Here is a 22,118-nt window from a genome sequence, read left to right as displayed (position 1 = left end):
TCAACTTTTCTGGAACATATAATTTGGCCCCCACCCATGCCAATCCATCTCTAACTGTACAGTTGTTTGAGTGAGTCAAGAACCAATCATTAAGTTTCAGAGCTTCTTTGAATTGGGAAGATAAATCATTTGATAATTCAACTTCCTTCTTTTTCTGGGCTCTGGTAACCACTGGAGCCGCCAACTGTTTGGTGGGGACAATAGGCCGAACCACTTGTGGGCAGGCACTATTATATTGAGGTAATCTAGATTAAAGCATCCACCATGATTTTCTTCCCCCCTGGAATGTACTTCAATGAAAAATTAAAGTGTTTGAAGTACTGCGCCCAGCGAATTTGCTTGGGAGACAGTTTACGAGGCATTTTTAACGCTTCCAAATTTTTATGATCCGTCCACACCTCAAAAGGGTGTTTTGCTCCTTCTAGAAAATGCCTCCAGATTAACAGAGCCCAACGAACTGCAAAAGCTTCTTTTTCCCAGATGGCCCATCTTCTTTCAGTCTCAGTTTATGGGAAGTATATACACAGGGTTGCAGAGTTCCCGTCTCATTTGCTTGTAGTAACACCACCTCAACTGCTACATCATTCACATCGGCTTGGATTACAAAAGGGGCATCCATGTCAGGGTGCTTGAGCACCGGCTCAGCAGCAAACAGTCATTTCAGCTTCTCAAAAGCAGCTTGGCACTCCATGGACCACTCCAGGGGTTTACTAGGTTTTGGTTTCAGTTCCCTTTGGTTTTTAGGAGATTTGTAATAGACAGCACAATCTTCGCAAAAGCAGGGATAAACTGACAGTAAAAATTAGCAAGTCCCAAGAAACTTTGCAGTTGTTTCCTGGGGCGGGGAGGGCCCCTTTCCAAAACAGCATGAATTTTCCCTGGATCCATTTCTATACCGTCATGTGATATGCAATAGCCTAAATAGTCAATTTTCTCCTGGTGGAATTCACATTTGGATAAGTTCGTGTACAGTTCAGCAGCTCGAAGTTTTTCCAGAACTGAATGCACTTGTTTCACATGTTCATCACAAGTCTCCATATAGATAAGAATATCATCAAGATAAACCAACACCCCCTTGTATAAATGTTCACACAACACCTGATTTATCATTTGCATGAATACTGGCAGGGGCCCCCTGTAGGCCAAATGGAAGAACATTGAATTGGAAACACCACATTGGGCAGTTGAAAGCAGTTTTCCATTCATCCCCTTCCTTAATTCGAACTTGGTAGTAGGCTTCTCTCAGATCGAGTTTTGTAAAAAATTTTCCTTTGGCTAAGTGGGCCAACATATCCTTCATCAAGGGGAGGGGGTACATGTTTTCTACCAAAATGGCATTGAGATTTCTATAGTCAACAAACGAACACAGAGAGCCATCTTTCTTCTCATGGAATAGTACTGGGGCCGCTACTCGGGGCCTAACAGGTTGGATGAAACCACGTTCCAAATTTTTATCAATAAATGACCACAGCTCTTCTAGCTCCTGCAGTGTCATCGAGTACAGTTTCGGTTTTGGGAGTTTCACTCCTGGCAAAATTTCAATACTGCAATCTGTTGAGCGATGGGAAGGGAGCTTGTCCAAGGCCTTCTCACTGAATAACTCCTTTAAGTCCCAATATTCTTCTGGAATTTTCTCCTCCGCCTCAGATTCTCGGTGCCAGTGGAGGCCAGTTCTGTGGAATTCGCAGGTTTTGGTTGAGATTGCCCCTCCCCTTCTGGGGGTTGGTCAGTATGTATGCGCAATGATTCCCTCCTCCAGTTGACGTGGGGGTTCCATTTCCGGAGCCAGGGCAAACCCAGTATTAGGGGCCGTTCCATTCCAGGAGCCACAATAAAACACAAAGTCTCTCTATGCTTCCCCATCGTCATTTCTACTGGTTCCATTATGAAATGTGCAGGGCTGTCCCCAGCTACCGATCCATCCAGTTGGCAAAAGGCTATGGGCATTTTTAAAGTCTTTAGCTTTAAGCCGATTTTTTCTACTGCCTCCAAGCTGATGATGCACCCTGTCCACCCAGAGTCTATCAAGGCCAACATTTCCCCTTTGGCTCCCAACGTGAGTACCCTTAATCTCACTGGTCATAGGGCCCTTGTTTGGACTTACCAGTGAGTCGTCTTCCGATTCAGATAAACTCTCTTCATAAGAGGTTGGAGTTCCCAGCTCCTCTCCTTTCGGAGGGGCGATCTCTACAACCTCCTCCTCTTTAAGTGCCTTTTCGCGAGGCTTTGCTGGAAGTTTTTCAGGTTTTCTTCCTCCTCTTGGCGTCCCCTTTGGTCCAGCTTGGCATGGCAGTCTGCAGCCCGGTGACCTTCCTTCCCACATCGAAAGCATGCAGTGGTCTTGGTTTTGCCGCCTTCCCCCCTTTTGAGGTTTTAAGGCTTCTTGAGGGCTGGTGGGGGTGGACTTGCTCCAATCAAGCCCCCGGCATCTGTTTTGGGTCAGATCAATTTCCACCTCTGCTGCTAGCATGTACTACAGCTGCAGCTCACTGGGGTCTCTTCTGGCAATACAGCTTTGATAAACATCTTCATTCAAACCATTTTTAAAAGCTTCTATCAGGGCTCCCTGGGACCAGCCTCGAATATGGTATGCCAGCTCTCTAAATTCCTGGGTGTAATCGGCCACTGATCTCCGCCCCTGATTTATGGTTTTCGTCCTAATTCTAGCCTTATGTTCAGCTAGTGGATCTGGCACACAGCGCCGTCATGAACAGGTCATAATTCAACAGTTGGGGTGCATTATCATTATGCAAAGTCACCATCCACTTTGCAGCGGTTCACTCCAGAGGCCGGGTCACACATCTAATTTTGGCTGCTTCCGAGGAAAAATGCTGAAGAAAAATCCTGCCCATATTCCTCCATATGGCTCCAGACTGTGCCAGGAAGAATCCTAACTCCTTGGGATCTCCTCCATATTTTACTTCCAATGGAGGAACCTTTGGAGTTCTACGCCTTCTGGCAATTACTCCCCCACTGGGGGCCCCTGGGCTGCTGCTGCTTGTTGCGCCAGCCCAGGTTGATTTATGGGGGTAGCTGCTCTGGTTCTTCTGGCTGGGGCTACCTGCCCCTCCTCCCCTTCATACCTTTGATCAGTCTGAGTTTCTCCGACAACTTCATTTAGAAGATGCAGGGCTTGAGTTAGTAAAAAATATTCCTTCTTTCCTTCTCTTGCCATGGCTCTTCTCTTCCACGCCGACGGGTAGTGGTCACTCCTGGAGGAAGCTTTTCTTCAGGATCTTTCCAGCTAACTCCCAGGGATCATTTGGGCTTTACAGCTGGTTTTTTGCCAAGACTTAATTCTGCTAATAAGTTGACTTCTCCTGCCACCTCTAACAGCAGGGAATCTGGTCCTCCAGTCGCTCCCAGGTCTTCTTGGTCACTGGCTGGATTAGACATTGTGTTCAACCACCCTCAGAAGAAAGTTTGTTAATTCTCCGGGTGGGCTGGTAAACAGAGATTCAGAATAATGTCAAATGGTGCTCCATTCAAAATCCAAGAGAGAAAGAAATACTTAGACTCCATTAATTAGAGAAAAGATATCTTTTACTGGAAATCAAGTGGTAGCAACAGAAGAATTCTGAATCTGAGAAAATGAGCGTGTAAATCACATATACAAAGTGATGGCAACGTTCCCACCCCCAATAGTTCAATTGGCTCATCCAATTGAAAGTTGTGTATAGCATCATGTGGGCATCTCCAGGTGGTGATGAGGCCTCTGTCCGTTGACCTTGGCATATTTTGATGCAGTTGCGCATAGCGTAGGATAGAAGCCTTAGCAAGAAACTCCCCTGCCCAACTTATACAGTTCTGTTTTGTGAAGCCTCAAGCTCGCTTCCCATAATCATGTCCCCCCCCCCAATTACTTATGACAGCTGAAGGATGCAAAGCAAAGGAAGAAAATCTTGAAGGCTGACACTAATATTCTGCAAGAAATACGAAATCTTAAAAAATCTATTTTATTCCAAATTTTGACTTATTTGTAATATTTCAATTTTTTGTAAGAATATTTTCTAAAAATTCGAATGGTTTTTTTATGGTTGAAAATATGCATAACAATAAGGCAAGAATATTATACATTATTGTTTGGCATATAATACCAAAATATTAACTATGATTAGATGGGTAGGCCATAGATAGTAATAATTATTTTAAAATGTGATTTTTGGGACACTGATCACTGGATCATTGAAATTCAGAATGTAATAGAAGAAATAGGAAATTTGTTCAGTCAATTTAAAACTCTGAAATTATCCAATGAATAGTAAAGCAAGCTTTCATATATCACATAAACTGGCTAATGAAAACTGAAAAAACAATTAATTACCCAACTGGCAATCTACAGGGAAAGACTGTAAATTTATTTCATATACTATAAATTATGCCATGTGTATTCACAAACTTTAAAGATATAATTGGAATATCATGTAAAGATGATAGTGATAACAAAGTAGTTTCAATTCAGCTATGATTGCATAACTTCATCTACTTTTTGCATATATTGAAAACAATATTAAATGGCTATAAAAATGGAATAATCAATAGATTATTGTTAACCAGGCACTCTCTAGCTTTACATATTCATGTATACCCAGGACTTAAGAAGTGTGTCATTTCTATCATGGCAACTCCTATAAGGAAGAGCATCCGTATGTTGGCTTCTGCAAGACTTTGAGAACCTGGTTTCTTCTTGGATGAGCCCATTCTGAAATGACTATTAATTAAAATATGGTATGTTATGGGTTGATCTGAATTATGCTGTACTGTTGTGTTTCATGTTCTTTGTAGTTCTAATTATATATTTTTAACCAAATGAAAACTGTCTAGAGTTGGGTAACCATAGAAATAATATATTTTAAATAAATGATAGATAAAGCTGTATGTATGGAGGTTTTTCTGTCACCTATATAAATGCTGGCTTCCTGGATAATTGCAACAACTCATCTTTAAAGGGATGTAGATCGGGAAAGTATGAGTGTGCTGTCCAGACAGTTTATAGTTAGTTAGGAATTGGGAGTTGTCCTTAAATGGAATGCATCATGGTAAATGTAGTTAAGGTATCCTGGGAAATGTAGTCCATGTCAGGTGGTCACATCTGTAATCCTGATTGGTCACTGAATTGACCCTTGGTGGGTTGGGGGGGGTTTCTTCACTCTTGCCTGAACCCCAGCCTCAGCCCCTTACTCCTTCATTATGGGGATAAAAAGAACACTATCCTTTTACACCATAAAGTCAGCTATGCAGAAAATTGGACATTGAGATGAATCTCGACGTAACCGTGAGTTATATTTGAGGATGCTGATGAACCAATAAAGAGACTTTGTATGGATGCCTTTGTGGAGTTTAATCTGTCTGCCTTATAATCAGCTAGTGGTTGTAAAGGCCAGAACAGTAAAAAGATATGATCTAAAGTCCCACAGTAAAGAATATTGCTATATCTGATTTCCTGTGAAGAGTAAAAGCAATTTGAATTCCTGTGAGCAGAGTGAAACTATATACTGAAATTGGAATTCCCAAGTCAAAGTACAAGCTAATCTGAGCTTCCAAAGCAAAGATATAATTCAGATTGCCTGAATTCTCTCTCTGTATCTTTCTCTCTTTCTGAACAACTGAAGTTACTGAACCTGTTTGAATTGATGGGGAGGGGATAGAAATTCTCCCTCTTCAGTGAGAGAATAGCAAGCCATTTCCTCTCTGTCTCAATTTGCATCTTTGTTGGAACAAAAAACTGTTTTGCAAAACAAAAGGGAGAGTGTTTGGGTTGCTGGGAGGGGCCAGGAATCCCCCATTGCATTTCTCACTGCTTGCCTTCAAGAGGAAGAAGGTAATTAAGAGGCCTTCTAGCAACTTTACAATAGGGTTGCAAATCATTAGTGAAGGGCCGTCTCCATAGCAACGGGGCACATTCCCCCCTGAAGAGATAAGGATTAGAAGATTTTTTTCTCTTCCCCTTTTCTTTACTGAAAATTAAAGGATATCAGCCTACTCTGCTCAACAAAGGGAAATCACTTAATCATAGTTGGACTAAAGTATGTCATTTTTAAAATGAATTTTCCTCACAGCTGCCTGCCATTCAACTGCTAACTTGGAGCACCATCTGGTGGCAAGTAGAGAATTTCACAGGAATTTCTACATTTAGTCATTTGTTTAGAGCAACCTTGGCAACACATCTCAAGGGTCTAGCTCCACCTCATGGTCAAGTACTGAATTTTACAGGACATTTCCTAATTTTAGCAACCTCCTGCCACATTACCCAAGGGTCAAGCACCACTGAGAGGCCAACCTGTGCACTGCATCAGTGTCTTCCAGACCTGGCAATGCACACCTCTAGTAGTCAACCACTGAATTTTGCAGAATTTTCTCAATTCAGCCACATCCCTGCAGCACCATCTATGTGGTCAAGTACTGAATTTCGCAGAAGTTTCTATGTTCAGCTACCTGCTCGCAGCGCACCCTAGTGGAAAAAAGGGAGTTGCACGGAAAACCACATTTTCCAAAATTCACCTTTTGCCAATTTGAAGCATGGCAACGTCTTCAGCTATGACAGTTTCCTCTGATGTACCAGAGTACTCGAACCCTCCACCCACCCTCGATGTAAATGTGGAGCTTGGTTCCCCAAACCCAGTTTTGGATGTCCAAACCTCCAAAGAAACAGTGGTACCCATAAAAGCCTACGACCTCAGACAGCATAGGAAGCTTACCAAACCCATGGAGGCACACTTAAGGGAGGATTGGGAGAGGCAATATCGCCGCTATGCAGACTCCTGGTTGGAGCTAGAGGAGATCTGAAAACCTCCCAAATGCAAGCTTTTCCCAGAGAGAATTGACACATTGCTAGATGAACTAGATGCCCTTCTCACATGGTGGAGAAACTGCAAAAGTAAACTCGAGTCCATTCAGTCAAGACTGGGTGACCCAAAACTCCAAGAATACATCCAATGCTTCAAGGAGTTACAAAAGATAATAGATAACAGATAATCAGAGTTGGAAGGGACCTTGTAGGTCATCTAGTCCAACCCCCCACCCAAGCAGGAGACCCTACACCATTTCTAACAAATGGCAGTCCAATCTCTTCTTGAAAGTCTCAAGTGATGGCGCTCCCACAACTTCTGAGGGCAAGCTGTTCCATTGATTGATTGTTCTCACTGTCAGAAAGTTTCTCCTTATTTCCAGGTTAAATCTCTCCTTGTTCAGTTTCCATCCACAAGGAATGCAAAGACTGCATTCGGGAAGGCAAACGCTCCCTCCAAGCAGCGCCCCACGACACTTTACAGCTGGAGGAAATGTCAGGGGAGAAGGCCATATCTGACATAGCCCCTCGATCACAAGTGGCTTCATCCCACTATTCTAAGAAAGCCTCCCTCCATCCCAAGCCGGCTAGATCTCAAGCAGGTTCCAGTGCCTCATGGCAATTATCTGCTGCTGGCTCTCACCATCCTTCCAGAGCATCCTCCCATTGCAGTGATGCATCTAAGGCCTCCAAAGCAGCAAGTTACATCAACCGAGCTGCAGAAGCTGAGGTAGAAGCTGCAGTAGCAGATGCAGATCTATGCACAACAGAGGAGGTGACATGGCAGAAGGAGGCAGTAGCATCTCAAGCAGAAGAAATGGCCAAAGCCCAGGCCAACCAACAGGCAGAAATGGCCAAAGCTCAGGCCAAACAGGAGTTGATGGAAAGGCAAACGGAGTCAGCAACAAAAACAGTCCGAGCTGCAGCATGGCAGAAGGTGGCTGACATCGCCTCCCTCAACTTCAACCTAGAAGAGTTGGGAGAAGAGAGCTCAGATAAATGGGTCAAGACCTACATGGATGAGCAGCATTCACTATGAAACAAGCAAGTGGAACCGGCACAGTTAGCTAATGGTCTCCCAGGACCTAGGAATCAAAAGGGAGAATCTTAACCACAGACTCTAAACACTGGTCAAAATTTGATGTCATAAGACCTAAGACTCGAGACTCCGTCCCCCAAAACAGAAAACCTACCCCAACATCTCAAGACTTGCAGGGCAAGCAAATTAGCCCACCAGTAACAGCGAAGATTTTTCTGAAGAGAGACATACATCAAGCGACAACTGATATGCTCAATCCACAGGCAGTGGCATTCCTGCCACAATCTCAACACTACTCGAGCTTACAGGTACAACAAGATAACCGCAGCCGGCCTACCCAGCAGCATGAAGCTCAACCATCGTATACACCATGGCAGGACAACCTCCTCAGTAAGTATAGCAAGGATGACTACAACCCGTCGCTGAGATACAACCCAGACCTATTCTACGATAATCCAAGGGGAGAACTCTCTGCATCACTGCACCTCACCTACAACCCCTATACCACCTCAGCAGATGATCCAGCATACTGGAGAGACTTGGCACTAAGGAGAGGAAAACTAAATTTGGCTGCCAACTGTGTATACAAATTCACTGACAAGCCAGGCAGAAGATATCTGCTATGGAAGAGTATTTTCATGCGCAACATTCAAGCCGTATGCCTGAAGCCCGACGAAGTACTTGTACACTTGATAGCATGACTGGGGCCGCGGTCTGAAAGAGCAGCAAGGACCTTTATGGATCCCACTTACATGATCCAGACACTGCCCTTCGGTTGATGTGGAAGAGACTCGACAAAGAGTATGGCACTCCCACAGAGGTGGAATCATTGCTCTTGGATTGCCTCAACAGCTTTCCTAAAATCAGTCTCCATAAGCCTAATCAGCTCAGGGGCTTCTCCAATATACTTATACAACTGAGAGCAGTACAATGGGATCCCAACTTACCAGGACTTGCTTGTCTTGACCAATTAGATATGCAAAGCAAAATCATTTGAAAACTACCACAGGTGCTAATTGAACAATGGATCCAGTTGTCTGAGGCTTTCAGGGCCAATGGTCGACACAAAGTAACTCCCTTTACCCTTCTTGAAGAATTCATAGCCCACCAGCCAATGTTGTGCAATGACCCCCAGACCCGCAGACTCAGAGCTGTTAAGAGTTACTTTGAGTGAGCAGATGCCTACACAAAGCTGAAATGGCCTTACACAACAAACACCCCATCATCTTTCCTGTTTGCCAACATGTAACGAGCCTGTTAGTACGACACTACCATGAAACAGTCCACCATCAAGGCTGCCACTTCACAGAAGGTGCCATCAGAGTGAATGGACTCTGGATCGTAGGTGCCAAAAGATACATTATGACTGTTCTGCAGAGATGCTACCATTATTGCAAACAATGGGGCGTGACTCTACACCAGATGATGGCTGACCTACCACCTGAGCATCTGAGTTCCGAGCCACTGTTCACCAATGTAGGCCTTGATGTATTCAGACCTTGGTCAGTGTCTGCCCGATGGACTAAGGGTGGTCGAGCTAACAGCAAACGGTGGGCAGTGCTCTTCACATGTCTCAGCATCCAAGCTGTCCATATTGAAGTCATCGAATCTATGGATGCTTCTTGCTTCATCAACGCCCTAAGAAGGTTTCAAGCCTGCAGAGACCCAGTCAAGGTATTCAGATCTGATCGTGGAGCAAACTTTGTAGGAGATTGTAAAGAATTACAGATTGAGGAAGACATTCACCCTAACTCGCCAATTGATGGCTATCTTAAACGATTGTGTATGGATATTTAACCCTCCTCATGCATCCCATATGGGAGGAGCATGGGAACACATGATAGGAATAGCTCACAGGATCCTGGATTCCATGTTGATGAAGGCACCTATGGTGACACATGAGACTCTATCCACCCTGATGGCAGAAGTCGGAGCCACCATTGATGGTCAACCTTTAGTTCCAGTTTCCTCAGATCCTGAGAATCCGACTATTCTCACTCCAGTTACCTTGCTAACTCAGAAGACGGGTGACTGGCCCGCACTGTTAGGGAATTTTGACTCTAAGAACCTGTACAAACAACAATGGAGGCAAGTTCAACAGCTTGCCAATATCTTTTGGAACCACTGGAAGCAAGAGTACCTGTCCACCCTACAAGATTGCTGTAAATGGAAAACCAAGGAACTGAACCTCAAAGAAGGAGACCTTGTCTTGCTAAAAGACAAGGATGTGCATCGGAACTTGTGGCCTATGGGACTTGTGCATCAAATCTTGCCCAGCTCTGATGGACTAGTCCGCCAAGTCAAGGTCCTGATAGTGAGGTCGCTAGATTCCTCCTGCGACCAAGAAGGTCTACACCAGACCAGTCACCGACCTAATGTTGCTGCGGAGAACAGCTGAATTTGAAGATTAAACCTCAAGCTTTGCATGCTTTGCTTTGTTTGATGCTATATTACTGTTTACTATTTATCTTAGTTATATAGTTAATTAATATTTAGTTGGTAGTGGAATTTATAATTCCAGGTGGGGAGTGTGCTGTCCAGTTTATAGTTAGTTAGGAATAGGGAGTTGTCCCTTAACAGAATGCATCATGGTAAATGTAGTTAAGGTATCCTGGGAAATGTAGTCCATGTCAGGTAGTCACATCTGTAATCCTGATTGGTCACTGAATTGACCCTTGGTGGGTTGGGGGAGGTTTCTTCACTCTTGCCTGAACCCCAGCAGCGTGCTGGTGCCTCACCCCCTTACTCCTTCATTATAGGAATAAAAAGAACAGTATCCTTTTACACCATAAAGTAAACTATGCAGAAAATTGGACATTGAGATGAATCTTGACGTAACCGTGAGTTATATTTGAGGATGCTGATGAACCAATAAAGAAACTTTGTATGGATGCCTTTGTGGAGTTTAATCTGTCTGCTTTATAATCAGCCAGTGGTTGTAAAGGCCAGAACAATGAGTATTTCAGACCACTCATTTTTGAATATTCCTGAATAGTTCTTTATTCAAAATTCCTGAGTCATAAGAGAAACAGGCTCTCAAGTAAGCACATTTATGACAGAATTACAGATATTTAGTTATATTCAGTACTCTGAAGCAATAATAAGTTCAATAGACTGAACTTCCTTGCAAGCATTCCTAGGTCACAGTAATTAATAATAATGCTAATAGCAATCATATTAGTTCATTTAATCACATCATACACTGAGCCACTCTCCTTTGAATATTGTATTTAGCTAATACCATATTTTTCGGAGTATATAAGATACTCCAGAGGGTGAAATTGTTTGTGCATATTATACAGTGAATGTTGCTGAAGCCCTGTCTACCCACTGGCCCCCTTGGCCTCTTCCTTGCAGCAATTTGCCTCCTTGCAGCAAACAGCAAACAGACAGTTTCAGCTTTAGCACAACTTGATGAGCACAAGCAGCTGATAGTCGGTTGGATCGGCCTCCCGGCCATCAGCTGTTTCATGCTGCAGAGATTGCCATAACCTATTGCTGCTTCCGTGAGCTCCATTTTTGGCCTCCACACGCCCTATTTTCTTCCCATTCTGATCCCTGACACCTGAATGGGTGGAAAATGGGACACATGGAGGCCACAAATGGGGCATGTAGAGGCTGAAAATGGGATGTGGAGATCAAAAATGAGGTCCATGGAGGCAGCAATAGTCTATGGCAATCCCTGAAGCATGAAACAGCTGATTGTCGGGAGGCCGATCCAACCCAGAATCAGCTGCTTGTGCTAATGAGGCTGTGCTGAAACTGAAACAGGCTGTTTGCTGTTTGCTGCAAGTAAGCAAATTGCTGGGAGGCAGAGGCAGATTTTTTTCCTGTTTTCCTCCCCAAAAGCTAGGTGCATCTTATACTTCAGACTGTCTTATACTCCGAAAAATATGGTAATTCATTCTTATGCTTCTGTCCAAAATGTCTGAATATTATCTGGCTTGTCGTATTCTCTTAAATGCCAGTTCCTTTCAGGAAGGCCTGACTCCATGTTAATGACAGCCTTACTTAATATCTAGGCATCAGTTAAATCAGTGGTTCTCAAACTTGGCAACTTTTAAGACATATGGACTTCAAACCCCAGAATTTGGGAATTTGAAGCCCACATTCTTAAAGTTGCCAAGTTTCAGAATCACTTAAGTTAGATAAACAGCTTAACACAAATAGTTCTTTATCACATCAGATATGCATCACATTTAAATAAATGTTGTCTCAGCTTGTATAGTTTACTTATTGCTATGAAGACTAATCAAAACACAAGGTATTAAATCTTGAGCTTAAATTGCAAATGCAACCTAAGAAACTGAATTTTTAAAAAATCATTCCACTGAAGTTTATCATTACAGTATAATTTTAAATAAAATTAAGAAAAAAATACAATTTGTGCAGCAAGCTTTCAATAGCATTAACCACAAAAGGGAAAAAAACTATATTCAGAAACACAGAACAGGAGGCATAATAATGGGAATAAGGAGGCATAATAATGCGAATTAATTAATTAGTTCTTTATTCTCTTGTTAATAAACAACGCTACATAATCCATGACCCACTGGGTCACTGTTTCAGATATATTTCCTTACCTAAACAGAATGATGAAGGACAAAACAAAAACAAAACAGTATGATCTGGAACAATTTCTGATGTCCTGCTGGCATGATCATGGCTGACTGCTCCCTGGTAACCAATGGTGGGAGCAGTTTACTTGGCCTCTACAGGACTACATTGGGACTGATCTTTTGAATCTTTGAATGGTAATGTGGCTGTCTGGCAGCACTGAAGCAACCTCAAATTTGCCAAATTTCCTTCCTACGGGAGTTTTACAATAATTCAGTACATGTAAATTTGTTAAATAACAATGACACTATTGTTACTGGGAGCCAATTTGGTCTAGCAGTTAAGGCATCAAGCTAGAAAGTAGGAGACAATGAGTTCAAATTCTGCTTTAGACATGAAAGCCAGCTGAATGACTTTGGGCCAGTCACTTTCTCTCAACCCAACCCAACTCACGGGTTATTGTTATGGGGAAAATAGGAGGAAAGTATGTTGGATACGTTTGCCACCTTGAGTTATTTGTAAAAATAATAAAAATTGATATAAATAAGTAAATAAATAATTATTCTTAAGCAATAACAGAAGGGCAATTTGATCTGAGTTGCAAACTCCTTGGTAAAAGAAAGGTTTTGCCTATTATGTGATATTGTCATGTTATATATCAATGTTTCGCCTTAATGTGGAGGTTTCTGAGCATTAAATGACTGAAGATTTATTTTGGCTTTTATTAAATTAACAAGAACAGAATCAAATCCAATGATTAAGTTGGCTAATACCAAGACTATGAATTATTTATAAATGTTATTATTCAAACCTGAAAAGTGACAAACATATGAGGTATTAATGATCAGAGCATGCCCTCTAGTGGTCAGCATTTATTAATGCAGGACACTTTTAACTAAAAGTATTAATTTTACTTTAATCATTTTGCAGACATATTTTGCAGAAGGATTCAAACATATAACAAATATGAATGGTTCACTGTCAAACCCATCCACATTTATATGCTGCTTGCTGTCAGAAAATCATACAGGCAAAATTCAAATGAAGTGGTACTTGGTGGGATCCTCACGGAAGAATACATTCTCTTTGAATAGTTCTCTTCATCTTTGAAAAGTAACTGAAGATTTAACTCATCATAGCCACAATCTATCGGGATGATTTTCTGTGCTTTCTGAAATAAATTAGGACTTAAATGCACTATGATACCTGGTGGGGGTGGGGGAGAAATATACATTCAATCAACCCAATGTTTCGGTCTTGTCCAATGGTGGGATTCAAATTTTTTTACTACTGCTTCTGTGGGCGTGGCTTGGTGGGTGTAGCAAGGGAAGGATACTGTAAAATCTCCAGCCAGAGGTGGTATTTGCCAGTTCTCCGAACTACTCAAAATTTACGCTACAGGTTCTCCAGAACTGGTCAGAACTGCCGAATACCACCTCTGGTCTTGTCTCTATTTCCATGTTTTAGAACTGCCTTTTAAAAACAATACTGGGTCCTATAGATAATAATTTCTTCAAATAATTATTGGGTACTTTCTTATTGTTCAAAACAATGTACTTAAAAAGTATACCAATATGCAAATGACAAGAGAAGAAATCATAAACTGTAATTATGAAACAGCATAGAACAGTGATGGCTAACCTTTACAGCACTGAGTGCCCAAAGCACGCATTGCCAAAATTAAATGCGTGCATATCCCTGTGCATACGCCCACCCACCTATGCACATGTACATGTACCTTTGTGTGCATATGCCCCCACACATGCACCTCACTCCATGCCTGCACGGCAGACTAGCTGTCCGACAGAAGGCACATGTGCATATGCAGCAGATCTGAGCTGGGCAACGGCTCATGTGCTGAGAGAGAGGTCTCTACATGCCACCTCTGGCACATGTGCCATAGTTCGCCATCATGGGCATAGAATCAAGGAAAACAAACCCAGCAAAAATCCTAGTGTATTCATAAAAAAAAAAGTATTTCAGGAATAAAAGGAAAAACAAAAGACAGATGGTGACAGATTATATTTTAGCTAACTTAAAATTTATCTTGCAAGGTTCACATGTACATACAGGAGATATTGATCTTTATCTTTTATATGAGTTAAATTAAATAATATAAAATCTGAATCTTACTTGGTGGGAGAGGCTCATCAACAGTTGGGTACTGATGGTGATCAGGTCTCAATGAAGGAAGCTGGTTGATTGGCTGAGAATTATGAAGCAAAGGGCAATCACCTATGGATAAGAAAGGGCAGAAGTGCATATTCATTCAAAGTTGCCACACATTGATTGCAGATGCATTATGATAAACACATATGATATAAAGGTTTGGGAATCAAAAGGATTGACAAACGTTTGGTGTATTAACAATTTAGAAATCTTTATATAGCAGACAGGTACTGAAATGTAAAAGCAAAAGATAGATATTTGAAGGATCGATGGGTGAAATCCCCACATGAAAACCCATAACAATTTAAAACACCACGTGAGGATATAAATGTAGCCTTTGTCAATTGGCACTAACTTTTAACTTAGAATTCCACCCAGCATGGCTAGTGACTCTACTGCTGAGCGTTATGTGTCTTCATATGTAGGGCACCAGCATAATAAAGGAGGATACAACATACCTAAGGTGATGTGGAATCTATCATACACAAAACATATATTCAAGTCCAAAGGAAATAAAGAGAAAATTGGAGAGCATCTAAACAGCCAATCTATACTTGAAAATTTCTAAATTTGGTGGCTTCTTACAGTATTATTTTATTCTCTAGCCCAGGGTTAAATTTGCCCTTTATCGCCTGAGGTGTATTACTCATTAACAGAGATAGTAGATAAGGACTCATGGAACTGAGAAAAAAATGTTTAGAAATAAGGCAGAAATCCCGTGACCTGCAGCATCTGATGATAGATGCTTAGTACATGGACTGCAAAGTGGCAACCATATATTTCTCAATTTCTACACCATACATTTGATAGTTCATTTCCTATGTAAATTATTATGAAGGCACAATAAAAAAGAAAATTCAATTCCCACACCTGCATTTAAAAGTGGGTTTTTAAATCTGAGGTCCTATATTAAGTAGAAGTTTGTCTATATGATAAGATCTTTATTATTTATTATTTCTGCCTAAGTTATGATATTCAAGGTCCTCCTCCTTCTCCTTCAAATCTAACCTTCTCTTCTGATGCTTGGACCTGCTATTGGAGGCTCTATATTTTCTGCAGTCCCCTGTAGATTCATTCCGGGAACTACCAATTCCTCAGACCAATGGGCAGAGCTATCCAGCTGTTCCCTGTCCAACTCAGGGCTTTGACCCGAGTCTGGCACTGATTCAAAAGCACTATTTTCCTCCTCTTCATCATCCTGCGAAGAAAAAACTGTGCTCTCAGAAATCTTTGCACTATCAACAGAAGAGAACCTAGTATGGCTTGAGAATCGGTTGGCACTCTCATGGCCAGAAGTGCTGTAACAGGAAGTGCTGTAACAGGAGGTACTATAGCAGGAAGTGCTATAGCAAGAAGTGCTATAACAGGATGTGTCACACACTTCATATTCAGGGTCACCATTTGGTCTAGGACTCAGTTCACTGTCACTTTCAGTTCTTGGCCCTTCATTATCCAATGTTTGTTCATTTAAATCAGCAAGGTGTTCAATGGAGGTGCTGCGCGGAACAGTTCCCCGGACAAAGTTCTCTTCTACTAAGTTTTCCTGAGGAGGTTCAGCCAACACTGTTTCAGTCTCACTAACTAAATCTTTCTCAGATACTTCCCTCACTGTCAGTTCCTCGTCATTCTCTATTATACTGCCTTGTTCCTCCTCCCCTTCTCCATCATCACTACTCAATTGGGCAGAAGGCAAACTGTGCAAGAGATTGTGTATTCTTATGTAGTGTGTACGAGGAGTCTCAGGCTCCCCACAAGCAGATGCAATCACTGTTTCAAGTTCTGACACAGGCAAGGAACAAGGCCTGCTTTTCCTTTTCACCGTGGTCCTTAGTTGTAGCTTGCTCTCCTTTTCATCATCATTCTCATCTTGGTCCTCTTGGGCTGAAGCCCCTTCATCATCCTGATTCTTCTCTAAATCCTTGGTAACTTGAATATCTCCACTCACCTCATCGATAGATAAGGCTTCTATGCTGATAAAGATGTCACTATCTGCCTGAGTAACAGAATTAACTTTGTTGTTTTCTCTAACTTCAGACTCTGGAGGAGTGCATGCCAGCAAAGGTAGTTGTTCACTGAAATCCACAACACTTGGGGAAGGCATTATTTCCACTGGGATAGATTCCGAGAGATTAATTGTGTTTGCTGGTACAACATCATTCACTCTATATCCTGTTAGCTCTTCTTTGAAGGAGCAGTTCAAGGGAGGTTCTTCAGCTCCAGAGTTGCCCACACTGATGCATATTAGTGAACATTCATGTAGCTTTTCTGAAGCTGCGCTTTCTGAGGTCTCTATACTGTTGCATGCTGAGGTATTAATGGTGCTTTCCTGAAGTTCAATTGATTCATTGTCTACAGCAGTAGAGACCTCTTCATCATCTGCTAGAAGCAAAAAGAAAAGAAACATGACATATAAGTAAAATTGAGTATAAGTAATATAGCCTGACGCTTCAACAAACCTACATAAATATATCCAAATATCTGTTAAGCTCAGAATTAAGCTGCATCTCATACAGTTTAGTAACAAGTGAATTAAATGCATTTATTAAATCAAATAATTTGGAATATCATATATACCAAATGCTTATAAGATAAAGCAAGATATTAATTTCTGTTATTTAAAATTGAATCGATATCATTATCAAATAGGCTAAAAGCCTATATATACTCACCTTGGAATAAATCCCATTGAATACAATGAGATTTTATTCTGAGTAGATATGCATAGCATTATACAGTGAATTAAGGATTTTCCTATGTAAAAATGTAAAAAAAAAAAGAAGAGAGAGAAATAGATCCATGTGTAAAATATCAACCTATTAAGGTTAATGAGGTAATTCCATGCATGTCTACTCAGAAACAGAAACAGAGTTTAATGGATTTATTTTCAGCTCTGTTTGGAATTAATCAAAAGAGCAACAAAGTTCAGTAGTATTATTAAGGCAAAATTATATTCTGTTTTCATATGCATGTACGAGAAACAGAAGCTAACAAAATCCCCCTGTTCACTCAGAATGCAATGTATGTGTTTATTTTCTGAGTGTAGTTAATGTTATTACTGACTTCGCAAGACATGGTAAAATTTAAAATAAATTATCCCATTTTATCTCTTTTGCAAACAGACAGAATCCCTGATGACTATGATTAAAATCCTGGGCCATGATTTTGCTCCTTGCTCATTCATCCAGGTTCAGCTATATAAGTTACAGGGCCATGATCTTTTGAAGATGATTAAAATATGTTTTTCTGAATTTCCTGCAAGCACAGTACTATTCATTTAAACAACTCCTTTTCCACATTTCTGCACAAGAAATTAATTTAAAATCAGTTATGGCTCCATTCCCCCCCACTCCAACCCCAACCCAAGTTTCCCAAAAGGAAGAGATTTTTAATGAATGGCAGGAGTGGGATTGACTCACAGGTCTACAATACTTCTTTCAAATTATTTTTGAAAGGCACAAAGGCACACAATTGCATTAGCTGGTTAAGTACAATATTTGAAATTTTACCATGATTGAAAGTTAAAATGCAGAAATCATTTGAAACTGTGATACATCATTCAAAGCATCCAAATCAGGATTATAGAATGCAGCTATCAGATGTTCTGAGTTTCAAGAACATGCAAAAAAAACAACCACTAGGAATCTCTTATGATCTATAATGCCCATTTATGAGACAAAACTTTGCTTAACAAAATTATTTTTAAAAATTGCTTGGTGATCAATTTGAAAGGCTGAACTCAGTATGTCACCAAATCATGACACAGAAAACTCCCTCAGTCCCTATCATCAATTTATCTTCTCAGACCTGAGAAAAATAAAAGAAAATCAACTTTAGTTCCACATAACTATCAATCTGTTAATTCATTTCTTCTTTGTTTCAAAAGAAAGGAAAAGGGACATTTTCCTATTCCAATTCACATTACATGAATCAGAATTGGTAAATAGGCTAAATAAGGCCTAAGTGAAGAAAAATAGGAGGATGAAGGCATATTGATATATTCGATGCCTTGAGTTATTTGTAAAAGGAATAAAGATGGGATATACTGTAAATAAATAAACAAACAAACAAATAATACCTGGATGGATTGAAGAAGTTATCTCAAATCTAAACTGTAGCTGGCCACTGACATGTTCTGTTGGTAGCCTTCGTCCCAGTGTGTAGCTAACAACCCTGTCTCTATTGGAAAAAAAATAAAAAAAAGAGTATTACATTTTTATATATGGTATGCTGGTTGCAACTGCTTCATAGGAATTATTAATGAATATTATTCATTAGACTTATTTGTAAAATCTGATGAAAGCACATCATAGGGCAATGATTAGTTCTGAACCAAAATCTAAGTCCTAACACTTAAGCCTCCTGAAAGTGTACCCCGAAAGTGCAAATAAATTTGCTCAATGTTAAGAGGCATAACGTCAATATTTGTGCTGACAGTGAGTTACAGAGATCCAAAAGGTTGAAAGGAATAGTTTTGCCAATCACAAAAGTCTCATCTATAGAAACATGGTCCTAGTTATCAACCTTGTTCTTAGCATTTTTTAGTCCAACACCAGTATGATTTCCTTTTCAGAATTAATAGCTTCTATTATAGAAGTAGAGCACAGGTCATATTTTATAAATTGGGAAGCGTATAATATTATATGAGCCATTATGCAGGACATTCAATTGTGACTATTAATACACTATATCAGTATCCTAAGTACAAGCCGCTATGTACTGCACAGTAACATGTGGTAAGGCCTTGATTTTTTAAATGGGTGAATATAACATAAGGCATCACTGTCTTGTATATAGAACATCTAGAATGAACAGCTATGCTTGAAATACATTTCCATTAATTATAATATGTATGAAAATGTAAACACTATAAAAATTGAATTATTTTCACTTAAATGGCTATATAGTATATATGTAGAAATTGGAGAAGAGAAAGAAATGTTTTATTATATAGCTTTTCTTAAGTAGATTGTTAGGTTTAATATTCTAATAAAACATGAAGAGAAGATAGAGTAAAACATAATGGATTTTCTTTTCATTGACATATTTAAAAGGCTAGATTGTTATCTAGGCTATCATCTACTCTTACCATCTGAATTTATTGAAGATTCTATAGTAAGCAGAATATTGGATGTCTTCCAAGTTAATTCACCTGTGATTCACTTGACGTAAATTATTTAAAATATTTACCCCAAATAAGGCAATTTATTGAAATTAAATTATAGTTTCCCCCTCTCCAATTGTGTAATTGCAATGGCAACCATCACTCTCCTTTTGATTCTTAGATATTCATAAAAAAGATAAAATTATGTTGCAAAGATTTACCCTATGGCATGTCTTTCTAGTAATCGTTGTACTGGCATGGAAAGCTTTCCCAGAAAACGCTTAATGATAGGTCGACTTTTTGCAAACTTGTCCTTCACCTCTATTTCTAGGACATCAGTGGGCAGAGAAACAAAGCTGAACAGCTGGAAAAGAAATAACACACAAAGGGAAAAATTACAGATGTTTCCCCTGCCTTTCCTACTAAATATCTGGATATGTATCTGATTATCCACCACTTCAATAAGCCCCAGGTCAAATAAAGGAAACCCTAAAGCCCATACACAACCCGTTATTCTTTATCAGTTATTATATGTTGCTTTTAATTTGGGGGTGGGAGAGTGACAATATTTCAAATTGAAACCCTTGCTTGTCACTGTTTCTGTTTGCATGAGAAGTTCTAGGATTCCAAAAACTTTTTAATTCCCAGAACTTCACTAATACTATTGTACATAAATGACAACAAATGGCAGTAGATGATGGCTGAGGCCTGGGATGAGTCAGTTAAAAGCTTGGCCATAGTGTAAATAAGATGTAATTGCATGTGAGAAAGAAAGGCAAAAAGATGCTGCTTAGAGCAGTGGTCGCCAGCCAGTGGGCTGGGGACCACTGGTGGTCCATGAGAAACTTTTGATGGTCTGCAGAGAAATGTCACCCCCAAAGCACCCCCCAAAGCAATTAATCCAGGCTGCGAGGGAACACAAGGCTGTGCCACTCACATGGCTCGCGGAAACACAAGGCTTGCGTTGCTTGCATTGCGAACAACACGAGGTAGTGAGGGGAGGGGGAAAGGGCAGAGGGGGGAACCCCACTCACTCCACATGCCTGGCCTGGCCACTGGGGCTGCTTCTTTCTGTTTATTTCTTCTTCTGCTTTTGGCTACATGCGAGGAAAGCAGCAAAAGTCTTTCTTTCTCTCCCCCAAACTCCACCAGAAATGAGTCTTTGGGACCCTGCAAGGCATCCTGCTCCAAGAGGCTGCCCTAGCACAACAAATCTCACAAAGACTCATTTCTGCTGGTAATAGGGGGAGAGAAAGAAACAGTCTTATAAGAGAGGGAACAGTCCACAGCTGGATAGTGGGCTGAAGAAGAGGTTCAGAAGTGTTCCTCCCTAGTTTCTTGGGCTAAAAAGGAGAGGGAAGGAAATTTATCTTTCTAGATTTGCAAAATTTTGCTAATGTAACAATAATGTGGAATTGGTTTATCTGATTATGTTTCTTGTTTGATCTACCTGGTAAGGTTTTCATAAATGACAAGATGAGAGCAAAGGGGTGTGTCAGGAACAACAGAAAATGCAAAGAAAAATATGGGGAAAAATATCTGGCTTGTTTGGGATTAACCTCCAACCTCACCATAGAGATTTTAGGGATATCACTTTTCTTTTATAATTAACTGGTTTACAATTTTTACAATTTTTATTGGAGAAGGAAAAAATAAATTATTTTCTTTGTCCTTTATTAAATGTTTTGTCATTGTGCTTCTCTTATTATTATACTCTCTAGCCAGAGAACCAGCAATTTTCTCAACTCTTTATGAAGTATTCAGTTGGGCTATAAGATTCCCAAATTTTTCCAACCATGAGCACATCTTAAATATATGGGAAATGTCACAAATGCTATTATCACAAAATATAGTACTACTTGAGAAGGGTTGCTCAGAGATGGGAACTAATGGTCTACAAACTAGGCAAAGACTGACAAGATACAATATTTCAACATTCCTAAGAAGGAAGAAACCTACTATGACAACAGCTTCCTCATATAGCAGAAGCCCTGCTGTTCCTAACATGGTTGCAGTTTGATGTTATCTAATTCAGAATAAATTGCTTTCTTCACTGCAGTTGTTCACTTGACTTCTATATTTTGAGTGTCCCATGGCATTATTGGCTAAGATGGATGACAACTCAATGCTCCCTCAAATCACATTTTATAGTTGCTTATTATTCATTAATTCTGATCAAATATTTCAATTGTTTTTATCCATTACAATAGTTCATGTTGCATATTTAGTAATTTTTAAATAATTAAGAATTATATGGCATTATTGAGTATACACCCATGTTTTGTTTCAATTAATAACTCATGCCAAGACTTTGAGTGAGTGATGCAGATGTGAATGCTTAATTTTGACATTAAAAAAGTTATTTGGTTTCTTTCTTATGTCTCTTAAATTAGAGCAGTTATTAATCATGTTAATTTGGACCAGACTTTAAATTAAAGTATATGGGATGAGCCAGGAAATGGAAA

At 40.2% G+C, this 22,118-nt stretch overlaps 1 protein-coding gene across 8 annotated transcripts in view; it reads right to left on the bottom strand.

Moving 5' to 3' along the window:
* Positions 1-22,118, bottom strand: part of HECW1 (HECT, C2 and WW domain containing E3 ubiquitin protein ligase 1) — a 329,622-nt gene that overhangs the window by 100,526 nt on the left and 206,978 nt on the right. For 7 of the 8 annotated variants that reach the window (XM_087915428.1, XM_087915430.1, XM_087915425.1 and 4 more), the window contains 4 exons: positions 19,875-20,017; positions 18,628-18,728; positions 15,561-16,931; positions 14,517-14,618 (listed from right to left, as the gene is read on the bottom strand). In XM_087915428.1, coding sequence (XP_087771554.1) covers positions 14,517-14,618; positions 15,561-16,931; positions 18,628-18,728; positions 19,875-20,017 — 1,717 coding nt within the window. The remainder of the gene's footprint in view (positions 1-14,516; positions 14,619-15,560; positions 16,932-18,627; positions 18,729-19,874; positions 20,018-22,118) is intronic. The other variant, XM_087915426.1, reaches the window with a different exon arrangement.

The sequence above is a fragment of the Pseudonaja textilis genome, chromosome Z (assembly GCF_049901715.1).
Source record: "Pseudonaja textilis isolate UNSWEBS1 chromosome Z, rPseTex1.2, whole genome shotgun sequence".
Lineage (NCBI taxonomy): Eukaryota > Metazoa > Chordata > Lepidosauria > Squamata > Elapidae > Pseudonaja > Pseudonaja textilis.
The sequence above is the reverse complement of the archived record's forward strand: the minus strand, read 5'-3'. Positions and strand labels throughout refer to the sequence as shown.